General features: G+C 38.3%; 1 protein-coding gene across 5 annotated transcripts in view; it reads left to right on the forward strand.

The window, feature by feature from the left end:
* The window catches only part of acaca (acetyl-CoA carboxylase alpha), a 266,819-nt gene that overhangs the window by 86,633 nt on the left and 160,665 nt on the right, over positions 1 to 19,521 (forward strand). For 4 of the 5 annotated variants that reach the window (XR_011348882.1, XR_011348881.1, XM_069911758.1 and 1 more), the window contains 8 exons: positions 1,001 to 1,125; positions 3,867 to 3,980; positions 4,906 to 5,019; positions 5,811 to 5,900; positions 8,009 to 8,127; positions 11,569 to 11,592; positions 17,487 to 17,630; positions 18,426 to 18,528. Coding sequence is in view for 3 of the 5 variants with exons in the window: in XM_069911758.1 (XP_069767859.1) it covers positions 1,001 to 1,125; positions 3,867 to 3,980; positions 4,906 to 5,019; positions 5,811 to 5,900; positions 8,009 to 8,127; positions 11,569 to 11,592; positions 17,487 to 17,630; positions 18,426 to 18,528 (833 nt within the window). In the remaining 2 variants the exon portion in view is untranslated. The remainder of the gene's footprint in view (positions 1 to 1,000; positions 1,126 to 3,866; positions 3,981 to 4,905; positions 5,020 to 5,810; positions 5,901 to 8,008; positions 8,128 to 11,568; positions 11,593 to 17,486; positions 17,631 to 18,425; positions 18,529 to 19,521) is intronic. The other variant, XM_069911759.1, reaches the window with a different exon arrangement.

Below are 19,521 nucleotides of genomic sequence, written 5' to 3' on the forward strand. Positions count from 1 at the left end.
TGATGGTGAAGCTATGGAAAAATCTAAAAGAACATTGCGGTTATATTTCATTATTAAAGACAAGTTGTCTGTTTTATTTTCAATAGTTTTGGTAGACCTGACTGGGAGATCTAGTAAGTGTCAAGTCTGATCGAACAGTGAGATCGAATTTTGATGCCGGGGTTCAATATTGGTCTGAAAGTGCAAAGGCAGAAATGGATACTGGTTGTGCCGAAGGCCTGTAATCCATCTCTAGAGGTAAATAAGGATGTGAAGTTGGAAGTAGTTGGACTTGGGTTTAAAGAGCAAGGTGAGATGTGGGGGTAAGAATATGGATTCTAAAATCCTGTGAAAGGTAGAGTTATATGATGATTTCAAGACCAGGGGAAGGCTGGTGTGGACTTTGTATACAGACTGGGAATGGACAATTCAAATAGGAGATCATTTTACAGTGTTGCACCTCAAAAATCATTTAGTTGTGTATGGATTTGTGGGAGAGACAGACAGACCATCTGTTGAAAGCGTAAATCCACTGAATTTTCGGTGAGTCAAAAATGCTCTTACAATTGCATACATCTTGGCATTAAGAGTTAAATTGTGTTTTTTTTAAATTGTGTTATCAAATATATGGATTTTTGCTTTCCATAGTTTGGTTGGTTCTGGATTTTAATTTGAATGATTGAAATCAGAATTTGCAAAATATGCAACAAAACAGATTTATTTTGGAAAAATATAGCCTGCATGAAGTAAATTTATTATGTGTTTTTATAATATTGACTGAAGGTTATACCAAAGTGTTTTGAGATGTACTGGAGTTTCTTTAGGTTTGATGAATTGGGTTTACATTAACACAATACTATGATAGTAAGATTCCTCTTAGTAGGTTTGACTGTAAGTGAAATAAAAGAGCAGGAAGAAAGTTGAAAACATCTCTCAGGAAATGTGTCATGGCTAGAAAGATAGCATCCGCACTTGCTCTGGTGGCATGATGTTTATCTTTTATATCTTTTTCAAACGGCAGGGCACTATGAGAAATGCGTCTTTATTCTCCGAGAGGACCATAAAGGAGACATGACTACAGTCCTGAACTACATCTTCTCTCACGCCCAAGTCACCAAGAAGAACCTTCTCGTTACAATGCTTATTGTAAGTTGAGCTTTGTTATGGCCACAAATTCCAGCTTCCAGTGTGCTAATCTCGAGCGATAGGTCCATATAGTATTTCGTGTGATTTTAAGTAATGCTTGCCCATAAGAATCTCATTATTCTAACACAAAGCAGTATTTCCTTTGAGATTTCTGAAGTAGCTTTGAGCTGGGCTGTTCATTTCTCATGTAATCATTCTGTGGTGATGGAGAGCGAAACGGCAGCTGTTCTCTTTGCAGGCCTTCAATTTTCTTCAGAGTCCAGTCATTGAAGTGTGTAATTACATGGGGGTGTCATGGAGGTGCTAGTCCTTTTCAAAGAGTGGAAGACTGCTTTGTTCACTGACATTGTGAGAGGGCAGGCTGCGCCCGACTCTACTGCTGGCATTTTACAAAGGACAAAATAAGGAAACTTGCACGTTGATAATAAAAGAGTGCCTTGACGAGCTCCTGGAAAAATAATTAAAGTGTGATTTATAAAATAAAGTGGATTTTTTTTTCATTGTAAAGGGTTGTAAGAAAGGGCCAGGTTATTTTGGTCACTGAATTTTATTATGGTCTCTTCATTAAATGCCTTTTCATAATGTTTTTAACTTGGGAAATAAAAACAGATATACATGTTCCAATGCACAAATATTTGATTTACAGAAGAAAGGAAGCTGGTATATTCATAATATTTTTGCATCCAGTAAATGAGGAGGATTGGGGTATCAATGCAATGTTGCCTAATGCCTCTCACTGTCCTTTCTTACTTGTTTGATCTTATTTTTGAAAGTGGCTGTTTCCCATTCCATCATTTGTGAAATTAAACATTGTGTCTCAACCACCAAAGAACCAATCGCTGTCATCCTTCCCGCACTCCAGAAGAAGTTCGAAATTTTGACTGAACTTCAGAAAGTTGCCACTTTTCCAGAAAAGAAAATGCAATCATCCCCATCCAAGCTGTTTTCTTTTGCCTATTGTCTAGACTTGGCACCCAGCCCTTTTCCAATGAGGAAGTTGTGTACATTTGAAGGCGCACAGTTAATTGTCGTGTGCTTTTTGTCTCTTTTGAAAAAAATATTGTGATCATTAAATCATTTATTCTGACACCTTTTGGCCAAGTGTCTGTGTTTTGGATAGGATCTTTCTGCTTCTTGCATTCCTTCAGGATCGCTACAGGCAATTCCTGCTTGCATCTGGACTAAATAGAGGGAAAAAGTGTTGACCTCCTTGTCTCAGAGACAAGGAGCAAAACCCAGGAGGCAAATGGACCTTGGGTGGTCTTCTACAGAGGTCCCACCTTCAGACAGGCTTTGGAGGAAAACTAATTGAAGTATTACCATCAATCAATTTATTGGCTTTTAACTCTCTCAGATTTTTTTAAAATTGAGCAAATTATTTAAAATCTCAACTGTTGAAATTCCGGAGAAAGCACAATGGGAAGGAAGTGGAGGGATGAACCAGTACCTGAGTGGGAACAGTTATTTTGGAAAGTTGAAAGGAGTAGGAAGATCGCACTATCACACTGGATAGGTGCCAACTTGCAGAGGAAAATCCTTTGAATGAGGTAGGTGGTGGCGTGGAACATGAGGACAAACAGAACCCTGTTGTAGTTTTGGGCTCAAGGACATTGGTGTGGGGACTGGAATATTGAGCTAACATCCTGATGGCTTCTCTGTCTTGATCAGCATCTCAAAGTATTAATAAGCTGCATTGCTGGAGGTACATTGAGCCAATATCCCTAATAATAAGTGGGTTGGGTTAGCTTTCTGTTGCAATCGATTTTTTAAAATTCCTCACTGGCTTCATGATGCAATATCGCAGAGTGCTGCCTCAGTCTGGTAAAGAATCAACTTGAAGGCAGAGAAAACAAATTCTGAAAGAACTAAGGGGTTATGAAAACATGGAATTTGATGAATGTATAATTTCAGTGCCATGTATTTAAGGTTAAAAGGAACCAGAGATAATAAACTAGCTCTGAAGGTAAATTGTATGTGCTAATTGTTCAGGGTAATAAGACCAATTGTTTCACTAAGTAGCACACTGGTAGAGAATCCAGGCCCAGATTTCAGACCAACACCCTGTCCTGCACCATCCTGCTGAGACAGTGAGATTTGTAGTATCTTAAATTAAAAAAAAACAGCCCAGGTCCATCTCCAACTGGAGAAAGAGGGCACGGTGATTATACAACACAAACTAATTTTTTTTGTAGTTTTATTGCTGAGCAATTGGAAGTGTTGGGGAGAGATACTTGGAGTTCAAGTATCAAGAGACAGTCGGCCCTTCTACACTGTAATTAACCGCCTTTTTACCCTTTCACTTACTTGTGTGAACGTGATGAAACCAGGATGGGGGGTCATTTTCATCCTGGTACTTACTCTGCAAGGTATGTAATATCCGGTGTAAAGGCTTACACCTGCCTTCCCGGAACGGCAACGCTGTAATGCTGCAGGTCCTGCCTCCTTTTGCTCGGGGATGCCGGGTCTCTCTGTAAAAGGTCGCACTGAACCAGCTTTTCTTGGTTCGGTGAAAATGCTCTTATCTGACCTGACTTTAAACACAAGGCATTGACACTAATTTAGTGGGACCTCTGTAAAAGGGATAAATGATGTATACAGCTGGATTACGGCTTAACAGAATATTTTGGTGTGTATTTGATCGCGGCAGTTAATTCTCCATGATAAAGTTTTTCATTTAAATTTCTTTGTGGAAAAGTATTTTTATTTCTAATATATTTTTGTTTACACTTGTCTGTCTTCAGGATCAGTTGTGTGGACGGGATCCTACCTTAACAGATGAGCTCATTGCCATTCTAACTGAGTTAACACAGCTAAGCAAAACCACCAATGCAAAAGTGGCTCTGCGTGCCCGACAGGTATAGATGAAGATGCTGACTTTGTGTGTCGTTTCAGATAATGTTTCAACTTGTATACAGTTGGCACACATTAATAAGCTAAATGGCCATTTAATTTGTTTGTGTTGATTGAGGATTAAACATTGGCTGGAATAATTCATCAGCAAAACCACTTTGACCTGACCCAAGAACATTTTAAAAAAAAAAAAGCAGAAATAAGATTGGTGGAAATAGCCAGCGGAATCTGTGGGAGAGAGAACAAGAGTAGTTACATGACTTTTCTTCAGACCTATACATTCTGATTAATTCACCAATTTCAGAATGAAACAATTTGTATTTATTAGTGCCTTTAAACTATGGGGGGGGGGGGGTGGTAGTATGATCAAACCTACATGGATGAGATTTTAGGAAGGGATGGGTAACATCAGGGTCAGAGATGATGTCTGGAGGTCCGATGGGAACAACAGACAATTTGGGTAACTTAAGATTCAAAAGATTCTTTTCCAGGAAAAAGAGTTCCTTAAAATGGAATAGGAATTTCCTGGAAGCCCTTTAAAATGATGTGCGTCTTTGAATGGGAATTGTACATTCCTGGTTTCAGGCCCTTGTGATAGCTGGGTACTTGATTAAGTGCCTTATTTTGGGAAGACACTCATTTATATTTTAGCACATGCCCACCATGATTGCACTGTAATTGTTTAATAGCATCTCATTTGATTGAAATCACCATGTTTTGTGTTCCCAAAACTGGAATGCAGATTTTCCTTTTAGTGTAGTTCATTGTGCCAATTTTCACTCTTTTTAATTGCCCGATGCAGTTCTTGTTAGAGATTGATCAGTTGGTTCTTTTGAATCCATGGAAAGAATTTCAATTGAGTGTCCACCAGATTTCATTTGAACGTGCATTCGTTTATAGCTTTCACTTTGTGTGGCCCTCTCTTCGCAGGTTCTGATTGCATCACATTTACCCTCTTACGAGCTGCGTCACAATCAGGTGGAGTCCATCTTCCTCTCTGCTATTGATATGTATGGGCATCAGTTCTGCATTGAGAACCTTCAGGTGATAATAGCTGCTTCCTGTATTACTATTTTTAATAGAAATCTGCTTAAAATTATTCTGAGATTATGGATTGGGCCATTGGAGGCACTGGCTATCCCTGTGTTGACAAGAGGTGTGATTACAGTGGAATAAGCTGCATAAAATTGTGGTCAAATGCCTTTTAAGTTTATGGTAGGAAACAGAGTGCCCTTTTCCCGATGACTATGCTTCCATAAAGCAGGTTGAAACATTTGAGATCAGTTTACAATAAATATGTGACTTTAAACTATAAACTTTTGGACTCGGTGGTATGGAATCTACCACTGAGCCATGGTTGATAACCCTCCACCCCACCCCGATGTCTCTTCTGTAACTGATCTCGAATGTTTTACATCAGCTTCAATTTTCCCTCCAATGTTAAGAGTAACTGAAGTATTTACAAATGCCTCTGGGGATTATAAAGTTACTGTGCATGAAAGCATGGAATGGGGCTAAATTATGATAATTGCCCTTTAATGAGATATAACTTTGTGTATATATCACTGGCAAGGCTAAAGAATATATGATAAAACATTTTTATTCTGTATTTAAATTTTATTTTGTATTGATTTCTGAATTCCATATGGGTGAATTTTGATTACCTAACCTCCTGTAATGCAGAGATGGCTGTATTAAAATCTGAGAATAATTTTTTGTTATGGTCTGCACATCTATATTGGATTGCTTACCTGTGATTATTGCATAGACTTATTAAACTCACAACTTAATGCTGTCATCAAGATGATTGAAACTTTGTACCTTTCTGTATGCAGAAGCTCATCCTTTCGGAGACATCCATATTTGATGTTCTTCCAAATTTCTTCTATCATAGTAATCGGGTGGTGAGAATGGCAGCACTGGAGGTAAGTGTTGCACTGGAGGGAAGTCTAGCACATTTTGGCAACAAATGATTTGATTCCATTCAGAAGATAAAGTGTTATTCCATGTAATTAAATATGCAAGTTTGCAGACGCTGTTGTTTAATACTGGATACCTGAGAATTTTGTTAAGGAAATAAAATTGTGATTTTCTAGATACTATAAGATAGATATCCAAAAATGGTTGTTAGACTGTATTTAATGGCATAAAAGGCACACAGGCATATAAGCCCCCCCACCCCCAATTTCAGCAGGGAATATGAAAATTTTTTAGTGTATTTACTGGTAAATATTTTATGTTATTGAAATATGTGGCTACAGTATAGTAGAAAAAAAACTTGGACAAAATCTGGAACTAGGACAGCAGGAAAATCTTTTTAATAATAATACTGCCAATTTACAAGAGAAAACAAAAGCAAGTTAGTTATAGCAGAAAACATTTTATAAAAACAAGCTCCCAGTCGAGATAAAAGCCTTCTCAATAATTTCCATTCTTACATTTTCCCAAAATTTTTTCACCCACTCGCACACCTGTGGAATGGTGGGACGTTTCACTCTTCCAGTTGTCTTCATAACCGCAGGAATTTTCTGTGCAATGGATGTTTTTGTATGCATTGATAAACCCTGCCTTTTTATGAACCAGTAACACCACCCTTCTGTTCCTGCAAGACCCTGATTCCCTTGTACTTCTCCTAATCTTCTGGCCGAATTATCATTTTAGTAGAAATGCATTTCCCTGAATTCCTCTCATTTATCACCCAGTTTTTAAACTGCTCCTCAAGTTCTGGCCAACGTGCAGCTGGACGACTAAGGTTATGTTTACCTTTTTTTTAGCTGTTGTTCTGGCTTTCTCCATTCTCGTTTCATTTTTGCTGTTGGCAGTGGCCCCGAAAGCACTCACTGCCACTCTTATTACCGCGCTCCTTAGCATAGTTTATCACTTTTAGTTTGTATCCAATAGTATCGTTTAAGCGCTTTTCTCCTGTAGCCACCTTGAGGGTAAGATGGCTTACACATGCTATCACCATGTGTTTGTATTTCTACTAAGATGTCCTTGTTGTGATAAACACCATATACATAAAATGGCAATGGCTCTCGATCAAGATGAGGAATTTTCGGAGTGCAATGATAGATGGCAGTGATGCTAGTGAGCCATGCATGTTCGCTGTTGGTTTTACCATTATCACCCTAATTTCAAGTTTCTTTTTAAACTAAAAGACGTTTCAGTATAAAGGTAATAAGATCTATGTGATATAAATTGACAGTAACATGCATACAAGCTCATAAATGGTTACTGCCTAACCTTTTAGAGTTGGGTGCTAAACAAAGATAGTCATCTCAGAACATCCAGCTTCACTTTTTATAATAATTCCTTTTTTAATTAAAGAACCTGTCGTAATAATAATTCGTAATATAATAATGAGGATATTTGAGTAAATAATACAGTATTATGCCGATAAGCTAGGTACAAGTTCTGGTAGTCCAAGGCGTCTGGGTAAACATTAGCCCACCAGATACCTCAATTTCGCATATCAGACCCCAGGATATTTTTTTTGGGGGGGAAAAAATGCCATCAAATATGGTAATTCCAAGTCTTGCTGACTTGCTGCAAAACACTTGACAAAAACTTTGCAAGTGACCATTGAAAATGAATGAGTTTGGATTAGAAACTTTTGATTGTGGAATCAGATAAATTGTCCTTTGAGCCTGCTCTAACGTTTGCCAGCATCGACTCTGACACTTTGACTTGTCCAATCTCCTCCTCAATCCCCAAAATTTTACATGTTCCTCATATCAAAAATTCTATTGATTCGAGCCTTGGATGTAATTATTGCAATTTTCTGTTCAAAAAGACTGTGAATGTTCAGACTCTCAGCCTTCTTCTCATCTCAATCCAAAATGTGCCCTCACCTGACCCTTCTGCTCTCCACTGATCTTTCAGCAATGGGAAGAAACCAGTGTTTGCAAGTAAATGAATACAGGTGGATAAAAGGGGAATGTCAGATAGAGTAAGACAAATTATTTATCGTTCAGTGTATTGCCTTTTTTTCACTCCTAGTTGACAGTTTGATGTGTATATCATTTTTGTGCAGGTATATGTTCGAAGAGCCTACATCGCATATGAGTTGAACAGTGTACAACATCGCCAGTTGCAGGACGGAACTTGCATTGTGGAGTTTCAATTCATGCTACCGACATCCCATCCAAACAGGTAAGATGATTTCCCTGATGTTTGTCTGCTGAGAGACTTTGACAAAGGAAGACAGGATTGAGTGATTCACAAACCATAATCTCATCAAATGAAATCTACAAATGCAGTTGGACAGCAGCAAATATGGCCAATTCATTTTGACATTGGTGCTGAACAAAAGATGGCACTTTGGATCCATTAAAAACAATAATCAGTGAATTAATCAGGATCAACGTTCTTCATTTGCATCCTCGGAAATGAATGTAGTACAAGGTAGATGTACAAAAGAAAAATGGAATAATTCCTGACATACTTGTTTCTACTTTGCCTCCTGGTCTTTTTCTTTCTGACCAGTCTCAGCAGAGTTGGCGAATCCAACAGTACTTAATGATATTGATTCGCAACCATTTTGTGATCTTCCTCCATGGTTTGCCTGGAATCTCCTCAAAAACTGTTTTCCTTTATCTTTGATGAAGACGCTCATTAAAAATGCAATTAATTATTTAGGTCCATCTTTGTTCAGTACCTACCAGATTTTACTCTCAGAATAAATTTGGCATATTTGCATTTGGCCTGTTGAATTTAAATGTATTTGCTTTGATAGAAAATTTTGCATTTGAAGGCAATTATTTATTATATTTTTCTTGCGTTAAAACTCTGTTCAGTAACTGTGCAGAACTAGATCTGTGTATTGGCATAAACATTTGCAGTCTAGTTAATGCAGGAAAGGAGAAAGTGTCAATTCCAATTCATTTTGATTTTGGTTCAACTTCCAAATGAGAGCATTTCATTTTCCATACTTATCTTCAGCCTTTCACTTTTCACACTTGCAGTGATGTGGCACCCACACATGGGTCATATAGGGAAGCTACTGGTTTGCCTGAAATTGGTAAAGCACCTGCATCGCTGGTATATAACAAAAAGCCTTTGTGGTTACTTTCCTGTACTAAATTTTGTTGCTTTAATATGTTACATACAGGTCTGTATATCTCTGGTTATTTGTCTCTTGTTTAATAGGGATGTGTTTACTGCATGTTCATTCCTTCGGGTGTCTTGCCATTTGGCATGGGCAATCATGTCTCTCCATCCATCACGATCTTTGATTCTCTGAATTGTAGTTGTGGCCTCCCCTGTTTTTCTTTGGTGAAGGCTCCATCTTTGAGCTGATGTAGTCGATATTGAGTTCATGATTATACAAGGGAAAAAAAAATACTGAAATGGTTTCCCGTTGCCTTCTTCAATTGCTGTGTCAAGACTAGATGAGTAACACTGGCCAAATATTTTAATGTGTTTAACTTCTATTCAAACTTATATTTATGTAAATATGCTTCATGGTCCTGGAGAAACGATATCTCGTCTTTACCATGCAAACATTTTATGAACAATAAATAAAGGTGACTTGATTTGATCAACAGAAGGAGTACTTTACACCGCCTTTTGCTGAGCAATTGTGCAGCGCTGATACTGACATACTGCATGTTACCTCTTATTTAACACTGCTCTCTTGGTCTCCCCCATACACTGACTTGAACTGGAAAATGTTATTATGTAGCAAACAGTGAAGACCCAGTAAATCAGGCAGCATCTATGGAGAAAATTGGAATCAATGTTTTGAGATGTTGACATGTCTGTTTGTCTCCGCTGATGCTGTCTGATCAACTGAGTCCCTCCAGCTTCTCATTGTTTGCTCAAAATGTCAGCATTTGCTGCCCTTGTGATTCTCAGATTCTAAAATTGAAAATGTGATGTTACACAAAATTTCCTTTAATTTACCGTAAGGCAGACAAAGATTCGCTCTACCAGAGTCATGGCTTCTCCTCCAGTGTTCCCACAACCTCCACAGCCACACAGCCAACCATGTCATCTCATTAAGTGGTCATTCTTTATTTGTGGACAAAGGAGATGAGGAACAATCGCAATTAGGGAAAACTGTTTTTCTTCTTTTTCTTCTTTTTCATCATATATGGTGTCACCAATTAGAATTTTCATAATTCCATCCTCCTATTGAGCTAACGGGACAGAAGACAAATAAATATTGTAACAGTGTTGAAAGACTCTTTAACCTGTTCTGCAGAGGAAAAAAAAGAACCCAGCAGAATATATATGTTTACCAATGAGTGCTAACTGTGTAAATCTGTTATGTGGCTGGAATCTAGAGAAAAATGTGTGGTGTAATTTGTTTTGCTGGAGCATGCCCAATGCAACAGTATCACTTTAAATGTTAATGGCAGTAAGGTTTACATAAACGAAATGCATCAATTCTCACCTTATTATGTTTTGCCTTCTGATTTATAAAAATGTAGCCTGCGCTGGCACCAAATCATGACTTGATTTAAATCCCACCGTTAGCATGCGTCTTACTTGTGTTTTAGTTCCCCCCCACCCCCCAACATGGAAATCTTGAAGGAATGAGAGCCACTTCTGTTAGATGAAATGTTTCAGATGCAAAGACTGGAATGCTGTGAAAATAAAAATGAAATGAAATGTTCTAAGCTGATGGTAAAGGCTAAGAGAATTTTTGATTGCATGTGTATGAAGTTCAATCATAATTGGAGGGTGTTGTAGCCTGTTTTTGCATGTCCAACATTTGGGAGAACAGTTTGAGATCTTGTTCCAGAAAGCTATTTGTACTGTATTATATAAATCACATAAATTCCAAGGTGATTCAGTTTGCCTCATTGTGGAGTTTGTCTCTAGTTTGTGGAAAAATTGTAAATGTATATTAATAAAAAGAATCTTATCCCAGGCACAGTAGGAAGATTTTTACTGAAAAGAGTACTTGGGAATGAAGCTTGAGCTGCTATGCAAGTGCAGAGCCAGAATAGCTGAACTAAAGTTTATCGCATAAAGGAACTACATTCTATAAACATTAGTTGCTTCATTTTAAATACTCATTTATAGAGTTGCTTGTACGATGGTCTCCAGACTTTTCACTGCTTTTGAGGTGGACCATGTGGCCAAAGGTTGTATACACAGCTCACAAGGGTCAATAAGAAAAGTTATACAATGGATTTTTGTTCTTCCACTTTTGTCATATCAACTGTAATAATTAAAAAAGATTAAAATGTTTTTTTTTGGGAGAATCTTTTGACTTTTGCTGAAAGTTTACTTTTGTACCATCAGCCTTAACTTGTATTTGTAATTTCAATGTAACAAAAAAGTACAGACACTTTATGGGAGTGTTGACGTACAAGGAATTTAATGCTGAGCCAGTGAAGAATGCCAAGGCAGGTAATCAATGGCTTGGTCAAAGATGCTGAACAGCAGGAAGACTCATCAGTTGTGAATAAGAACCTCTTTGAAACAAGTTATGTCACAAATACAGTTGCTAAAATTGTGTTTAAAACTGGTGCTTTATCAATTCAGAATCTGATCCCTACTGATAATGAACTTGATAATTTGATAAATGATGACAACCCACTGTTAATCTTCACTAATCAATTGATAATTGTTTGATTACAGGGGGAACATCCCCACGCTTAACAGGTACCGTACAATAATTTGATTTCATATAATTTATAAAAAATGCAGTTAATTTCACATAATTTGTGCTGGACTTACTAACCTAAATAGGGAAAGGAAGTTTCATCTGTTGATGTGGGAAATATCTTATTATGGTTATTATTCCATTTATATTTTCATTTTTGCCATGTTCATTCATTGATTTGTGCACTGACTTCCTGCAGCTCTTGTTGCCATTTCCTTTGTGATCTCCAGGATTTATTGGGCATTTCTGATTGATTATTCAAATGATGAAAAATGTAGCTGGTGCTCAAATGTGTCTTTCAGAAAATCCATCTCCACTTTCCTCGTGCCACTTGGCTACTGAATGTAAACTTGAATAGAGCTTATACTATTTGAATTTGTGACCAAGACACAATCATGTTCATTGGTCTGGTCTGCTACTTGGGCCATTCTATTAGATACAAACATGTATTGAAACTATGCTATACAATGCATGTTGCTGTGTCCATCATGTTGTCAGACTCCAAAGCAAATTTTATTTGAAAAGTTACAAAGTAAAATCTGCATTTCCTTTCTGAAAAATTTTCAAAAAAATGTCTAGTTATTGCAGAAATTAATATTGGATTGGACATTTTCAAAATAAGTCCTCCACTGAATCATAGTTGGAGAGCTATACAGAATAGAAACAGACCCTTTGGCTGACCGTCGTGTCTGAAATCAATCCCACTTCCAATCTATTTGCCTCTAAACCCTCTAATCTAGGCAACATCCTTGTGCATCCTTTCTTCATGTTGTCCATCTTAATCGCATCTTTTCTGCAGTGTGGCAACCAAAGCTTAACTAACAATTGTAGAGCTGTAACACAAGGTTCCCATAGATGGGCTCAGGGCCTTGACCAACTAAGACAAGCATGCAATACAGTTTCTTCGAAGTGTGCTGTCTCTTTCAAGGAATTGTGTACTTGTGCCCCATGGTCTTTTTGTCCCGACTGTTCATGGGGAGAAAAATGATGACAAAACCAACTGCCACAGATCAGTGATCCAGTTCCTTTTTCTTGCTGACTTAACTGGTTATATTCTGCATCTTGGTGCTTTCTTACCAGTGACTTGAGTTTCAGGCTCTTTGATATGGAAAAGGAGGGAATTTGAACTCCTGTCACTCTTCAGAAGATAGCTCAGATGGAATGAGAAATTGTCCATTGTCTGTCTACATTCTACCAACTTGTTGTACATTGTAGGTGCCATTAGGAAAGGTTTTGCCTTCTAGTGATTCTAATGCAAGCAATGTGACTGTTTTCTCAGATCCCCAATTTAAAATTAGCTGTTATAATTAATCTGCTCCTCATTATTTGAATGAGTAAACTTCTCTTAGGGGGAAGAGGTATATTCCTAGCAGCCAAGTGAGGGTGAAGTGTCAAGTTACCTACAGAGAGCGCAATATTAAAATTGTCGATATAGGTCCTCCCTGGTTTAGGAATGCCTTATGGGCACCCAATACATATGAGCATGTGCTTGGGAGACTTGCGCCGTGGATGGGCTGGATTTGCCTACTCCTGTGGGGCGGCAAGCATCTTCTGCTAAGTGGGAATGGGGCACTCTTTCCCCTCCCACCTGAGATGCACATCTCTGGGTTGAGCTGAGCAGACCTAAGCAGACACACTCTCTTGAATCTGAAGCCATTTGGGGGCCACTTTCACCACATCTGCTCTCCCATCACCGGTGTTTCTGTAATCTCAGGGACAGAGCCTGGAACTACCTGTAAATCTAATTACATCTATTGTGAAACACAGCAGTAAAAAGAGCATTGATTTTTAAATTTTCTTTGGGGAAAAAAATATTGAGCTTGAATGTATGCAGCGAAGCATTTTCTTCTTGGCCTGAAACAGAAAATAATTTAGTCATGGACCTGCTCTTGTTTACTCTTTAAGTAGAGCCAGGGTATTAATTTGAAATGGCTGATTTGTTACACAGAACCACACTGAATTATTGTTAACATCAGGGATTGTAAAACAGTTCGTAATTGTCCGATTGTCCCCAAGTCTCAAGAGAAAATATATTATTTCAAATGTTTGACTGTGAACCAGGGTTAGTATTAATGCAAGTTGAAAGCTGAGTCTCCCTCCTGCTATGATTCATATTTCGGCATCCTTTACTTTGTGGTCAAAAATATAACCATTTTCAAATTTCTAATTAAAAATAGATACCAACTTGATCAGCCATGAATAAAACTGAATTATATATTGCCTGCTTTCCCCAATTAGAAAACCCACTGAACTTCCTTGTACTTGAACAGATAATCGACTGGTTCACCCTGGAGAGTGGAACAAAGTTTTTTTTTTGTCTCATTAACTCCAGTGTAAGTACAACTTGGTGAACTGGATATGATTATCTGCATAAGGAACTTTACAGTTTCAGCATTGGATTGCTTTATTGATGGTTGATCATCAGGTGTCAGCAAAGCCTGCCTTTGTGAACTTTAACATAAAAAAGAACAAGGTGTTTCATTTTTTTAAAAAAAAATTCTGAAACCCCTCAGGAATAGGAAGTTGTGCCCTGGGCCATCATAGGAACACAAAGCTATTCTGTAGAATTACTGGTCTGAAAATCTCCTGGTCCAGATTCTGAAATCATAAGGAACTGCTAGCAGTTAAAGCAAACTTGAGCCAGATATTTTGACTTGTTCTGAACTTGGACATCCTAGAAACATGGGAATATTGAAAATATTGGGAGAAGACTTTCATTGTCATCTAGCCTGCAGGTACTTCTAGACCAGGCTTGCATACTGTGATTCCCAAATACCAAAAGATGAATAAATAATGCGAGGAACTGCACTGTATCAAATAAGGGATGACTCCTGAGGAGTTATATCTCAGTTTGAGTTGGGTCCAAGGGACTGGAGATGAGGAAAAGAAATTACATCTGAACTGTGTGAAAATGTTATCACATTCATTCTAGTGCAATTTGAGAGACTGATCTACTTCATTGTATGCTGCTCCAATTTAAAAGTGTAATGCTGTTCTTGATCAAGCAGAGTGGGGAATTCTTGTGTTTTTTATGGTGTAGCATAGAACATTGAATCAATTTTACCTGTGCAAGTGTTTTCTTCTTTTTCTTTGACTTGGCTTCACGGATGAAGATTTATGGAGGGGTAATGTCCACGACAGCTGCAGGCTCGTTTGTGGCTGACAAGTCCGATGCGGGACAGGCAGACACGGTTGCAGCGGTTGCAAGGGAAAATTGGTGGGTTGGGTGTTGGGTTTTTCCTCCTTTGTCTTTTGTCAGTGAGGTGGGCTCTGCGGTCTTCTTCAAAGGAGGTTGCTGCCCGCCGAACGGTGAGGCGCCAAGATGCACGGTTTGAGGCGATATCAGCCCACTGGCGGTGGTCAATGGGGCAGGCACCAAGAGACTTCTTTAGGCAGTCCTTGTACCTCTTCTTTGGTGTACCTCTTTGGTGCACCTCTGTCTCGGTGGCCAGTGGAGAGCTCGCCATATAACACGATCTTGGGAAGGCGATGGTCCTCCATTCTGGAGATGTGACCTACCCAGCGCAGTTGGATCTTCAGCAGCGTGGATTCGATATTGTTGGCCTCTGCCATCTCGAGTACTTCGATGTTGGTGATGAAGTCGCTCCGATGAATGTTGAGGATGGAGCGGAGACAACGCTGCACTCCTGTTCAGCAAGTGTTTTATTGTGCTGGGAAACACCCTGTCCCTTGTTACTTTAAAAAATCCAGAAAAAAATATGCAAAACATTCTCCAAATACAGACCATCATCATAGATTGGATCTAACTGGACAATAAATTCCTGTTCCAACGTCACGTAATGCTACATTTAGAATGTAGCATACATGAAATTATTTAACTTTGTCTACCATAAGAAGTCAGAGAGTCGGCTCTTTGTCCAGCACCCCTCACAGAAATGAGGCCCCAGTGTCATTGCCTTTGAGGTCTGAACCACGTGGTTAGTAAGATATCAGTGGTAAAAGTCCTTTCAAGTCATTAATAAACAGAGAGAAAGAAGTTGGCCTAGTTTGAGCCTGTCAACCCCATCCATTGTGTTAGTGTTTTGATGTGATATATTATTCATCTATTTGCCTCCTTCAAGAAGTTTGAAACTTCCCTGAGAGCTCAGGAAAAACTGGGAATTCCTTTTTATTGGTTAAGATAGTCAACCAAGTTGTCACATTTGTGCTTAATGTTACTAACACAATTGACTTGTAATTTGTATGTCTTGGTTCTCTGTTCTCAGACACGCTTGTCCCTTGCATAGTTTTGTGGAGGGAGGAGGGTGGGAGTGTGAGCCTACATATAGTTAAAGGCACAATACTTGTAGGTCATGTGTTGGTGCAAGTGTTGACGTTAACAAAGAGGCCACTGATTTTGTTACTAGAAATATGATTCAAGATATTGACAGTGGAACAAGATGTATAGGGCGGTGTTAAGAGCTGAGTTTTACTGGAGAAACTCGTCAATATTCCTGGACTGACTGGGATAGAGCAGCCAGGGTGAGATCAGAGCAATTGGTAGAGGTATTTGATTGTGTGTTGGATGATGATTTTAGCTGTGTGCAATTTTGGCTCAGTGAAGACTTGTTGGAAATACAGTGAAAATGGTGGCAGCAGGTCGAGGAAGAAGTTGGTAAGGATGTGCTGGTTCCAGTCTGCCCTCTTCAAAGGCGATGGATGTGCTGGTTCCAGTCTGCCCTCTTCAAAGGCAATGGATGTTTCAAACAAAAAAGAGTGATACTTGTTATGGTAGTTGGTTTTCATTTACGAATAATTAATAGATATTATATTCACATTTCAGTAATAAATAAGACATTTCAAAACTGCTCATTACAAATGCCCTGCAGTAAAATAGTTTGCTTTGAGAAAATAATAGATGAAGGAAATGCAATGGATAAGATTAAAAACAACACGAAGAAGTGATTAGAGGTGAAGGCTCTTGGGCCTGAATTAAGGAGTGGATGGTATATTCTGAATTTGGAGCAGTATTTTGGAACTGGGAAAGGATGCTTGAGGTGCTTAAGACAATTGAGGAATTTCAGGATGGCTTAATTCTGAAATTTTGAGTGATTGATAACAGTGATGAGACTTTCAAAATTGACTATGAACACACAAATCTGAGACTATCCAAAACACTTGCAAATCGGTATTCCCAAATTGAAACTCCATGCTAAATGAAAATCAAGCTAAAAATGCTGGAAGCATTCAACAGATTAGAAAGAGAAACAAAGTTAATGTTTCACTGGAAGACTCTTCGTCAGAGCAGAGACTTCAGATGGAAAAGTCAATGTCCTTATTGACAGTGGTTAATACAGTCAACTCAGGTGGCACACTTCCCTTTCTTCTCTCCAATATTTTTGCTGGTTTTTAACCTTTTCCTTCCATTGTTCCTTTAATCTTCTGCTTCATTCCCTCATATTTTCTTCTCATGAACAATTCATTCTGTGAGCTGATGATGGTGGACCCCATCATCATATCTTGTGGTTCTTGGTTCAGGTATGGTGGTGAGTTAGAGAAAGGAGAAATTGTATGAAGTGCACTATGGGGGAAATGAAAAGACCTGAGGAAAACATCAATTTTACTGATTTGGAATTCTCATTTGAACAATAAGCCTTTAGAATTTTAGCTTTTAGTTTGCTTGTATAAATTCTTCCAAATAGGTGAAGGAACAGGCTTGTAATATAGTTTTAAAAAATCATCGATGAATCTTACAGAATTCCCTTGTGCCCTATTCATTATTAACTGACATGCCATTTCATTTATATGGATTTATACATTTATTAATATTGTATAATATGGTTTAATCTCATAAGTGTTATTGCACTAATGGGACCATAGGGGTTCTTTCTGTAACACTACAATGAATTGCTCTCCCATGTTTCTAATTATTCATCTTTATATTACAATCAAGAATGTCTTTCTCCTCAAACTTGAACCATTATGGGATGTTCCATGTCGCCAGTGTGAGTGATGTTCTACTTGACACAGCTTTCACTCCACCTTGTCAGAGAATGGGAGCAATGGTCGCTTTTCGTACCTTTGAAGATTTTGTCAGGTATGATTATTCCTAATGCTTCAACTCTTAGACTTTCCAGTCTGCAATGAACTCAGTAGGATTGAAGTGATGAGATTATTAAGACCAGATAAAAAATTTGGTGCTTGAATCACATGAATAATCTGCAGGTATGAGTTGCCTGCTTTCAATTGACAATGTATTACAAGAAGGACTCTTGTTTTGAATCACTGTTTGATTACTTATCTCACTGCACTGGAACCAATTTCAACTGGCCAAATGGGGAGATGACTAAACTATAGGAATAACCTGCATTTCTTCTTTTGATTGACATAAAAGCAGTGAATCAAATCTTGCTCCACTGTCCATTCTCACTATGCTTCTTTAAGCAATGTGGAGGAATAAGTTAGTTCTTAATCAGGGTTCTCAGCTACTCATGGTTTTTTAAACATAAGGAATGAAATCATCAAGGACCCCATCACATTTTAAAGTTCCAGACAATATTGATGAGCTATCCAGATATTGAGTTGCTGGTTTGTTATAATTTGAGCTCCGATATGTACTGTAATTTTCTAATAGCACGTGTTCATGCTCAATGTGACAAAGACCTAGGCCATGTACAGTATGTGAAGTCACAGGCCGCATGGGTCAAGGGCAGGGTCTGTGACAAACAACAAATCCGAACTGGTGTCAGCACTGACATCACTGAAGGCTATGACTCAGTTCACACAAGACTGTGGACCAAGTATTCTTGTGTGTTAACTTGATATTGGCCTGGTTTGAATTTTGAACTTTGGAACATTTGGAGGAAAACTCCTCTATCTCCTGTATTTTCAGAAACTTTCAGGATGTGACAAGCTGCTTCTCTGACTCGCCACCTGCAAGCCCAACCTTTCCTGAATCAGGGCATGCCTCCCTTTATGATGAAGATGACAGCAAGGTAATTTCCAGAGCCATGGAATACAGTACATGAATTATCATTTAATTGACCAATCAATTCTGAGTACTCACATTATATTGTAAGTTCTTAGACCAGTGACGAGAATAAACAAACTATTGAATAACATGTCCCTGACAGTCCCTTGTTTCAGCAGAATAAGGATTTTTTTAAAAAACTTTGCATCTTACTTTCAATATCTAGAAGCAGAATATCAGTAGGTAAATGAGTCTTTATTTGTTTTGACCAACAAGTGCAGAGTTTGACAATTGTACTGCTAAATAAAAACACACAACCCAGATGTCCAAACAGATTCTCCTCCTTGAATGTGATAGATATCCCTCCATTCCTTCATATTTGTGCATCTGTTTAGAAGCCTTCAAGTGCTTCTATTCTTTCTACTTTCTCCACTGCTCCTAACCATCCATCACTCTTGTTTATTTAAAAAATTGCTCTGCACATCTCCCTTAAACTTCCCCACCACCTTAAATGCATCTTCGCTAGTGTTTACCCCGGGATAGCAAGATTTACTGTGGGAGTGGGGGTGGGGAAGAGTGTTTCCAAATTTTAGTACATACTATAACCCAGGAGCTAGTTATTTGACATTAATTAGTCTTAAGTAAGTTAATTTGCTCATAAAGACTGTTTAATGTTCTAGAAGTGGAAAACCAATAGTGATGTAGCAGAAGATCCTTTGCTGTGACAAATAATTTGGGGAGATTAGAAAGAGGACTCCATTGTGCACTGCATTTCACATAATTGACCTGAATGCTTCGTCCAGGAACTGTGCTCAAAAGGAGAAAACTTTCATTTTCCATTTCTGACATCCATCACCTTCATGAATAAATTTCCTTCAAAACCACATCAAATATCCTCTACGTGAGAAAATACTTGTCATGTTCTTGACTTAGGAATGGCTGGTGCAAATGCATAGCCCAAAAATCAATAGGCGTTTACAAACTTGGGTTGCTCAGGACCTGTGTATCCTACTCGTCT

This window comes from Narcine bancroftii, chromosome 14 (assembly GCF_036971445.1).
Source record: "Narcine bancroftii isolate sNarBan1 chromosome 14, sNarBan1.hap1, whole genome shotgun sequence".
NCBI classification, from domain to species: Eukaryota; Metazoa; Chordata; class Chondrichthyes; order Torpediniformes; family Narcinidae; genus Narcine; species Narcine bancroftii.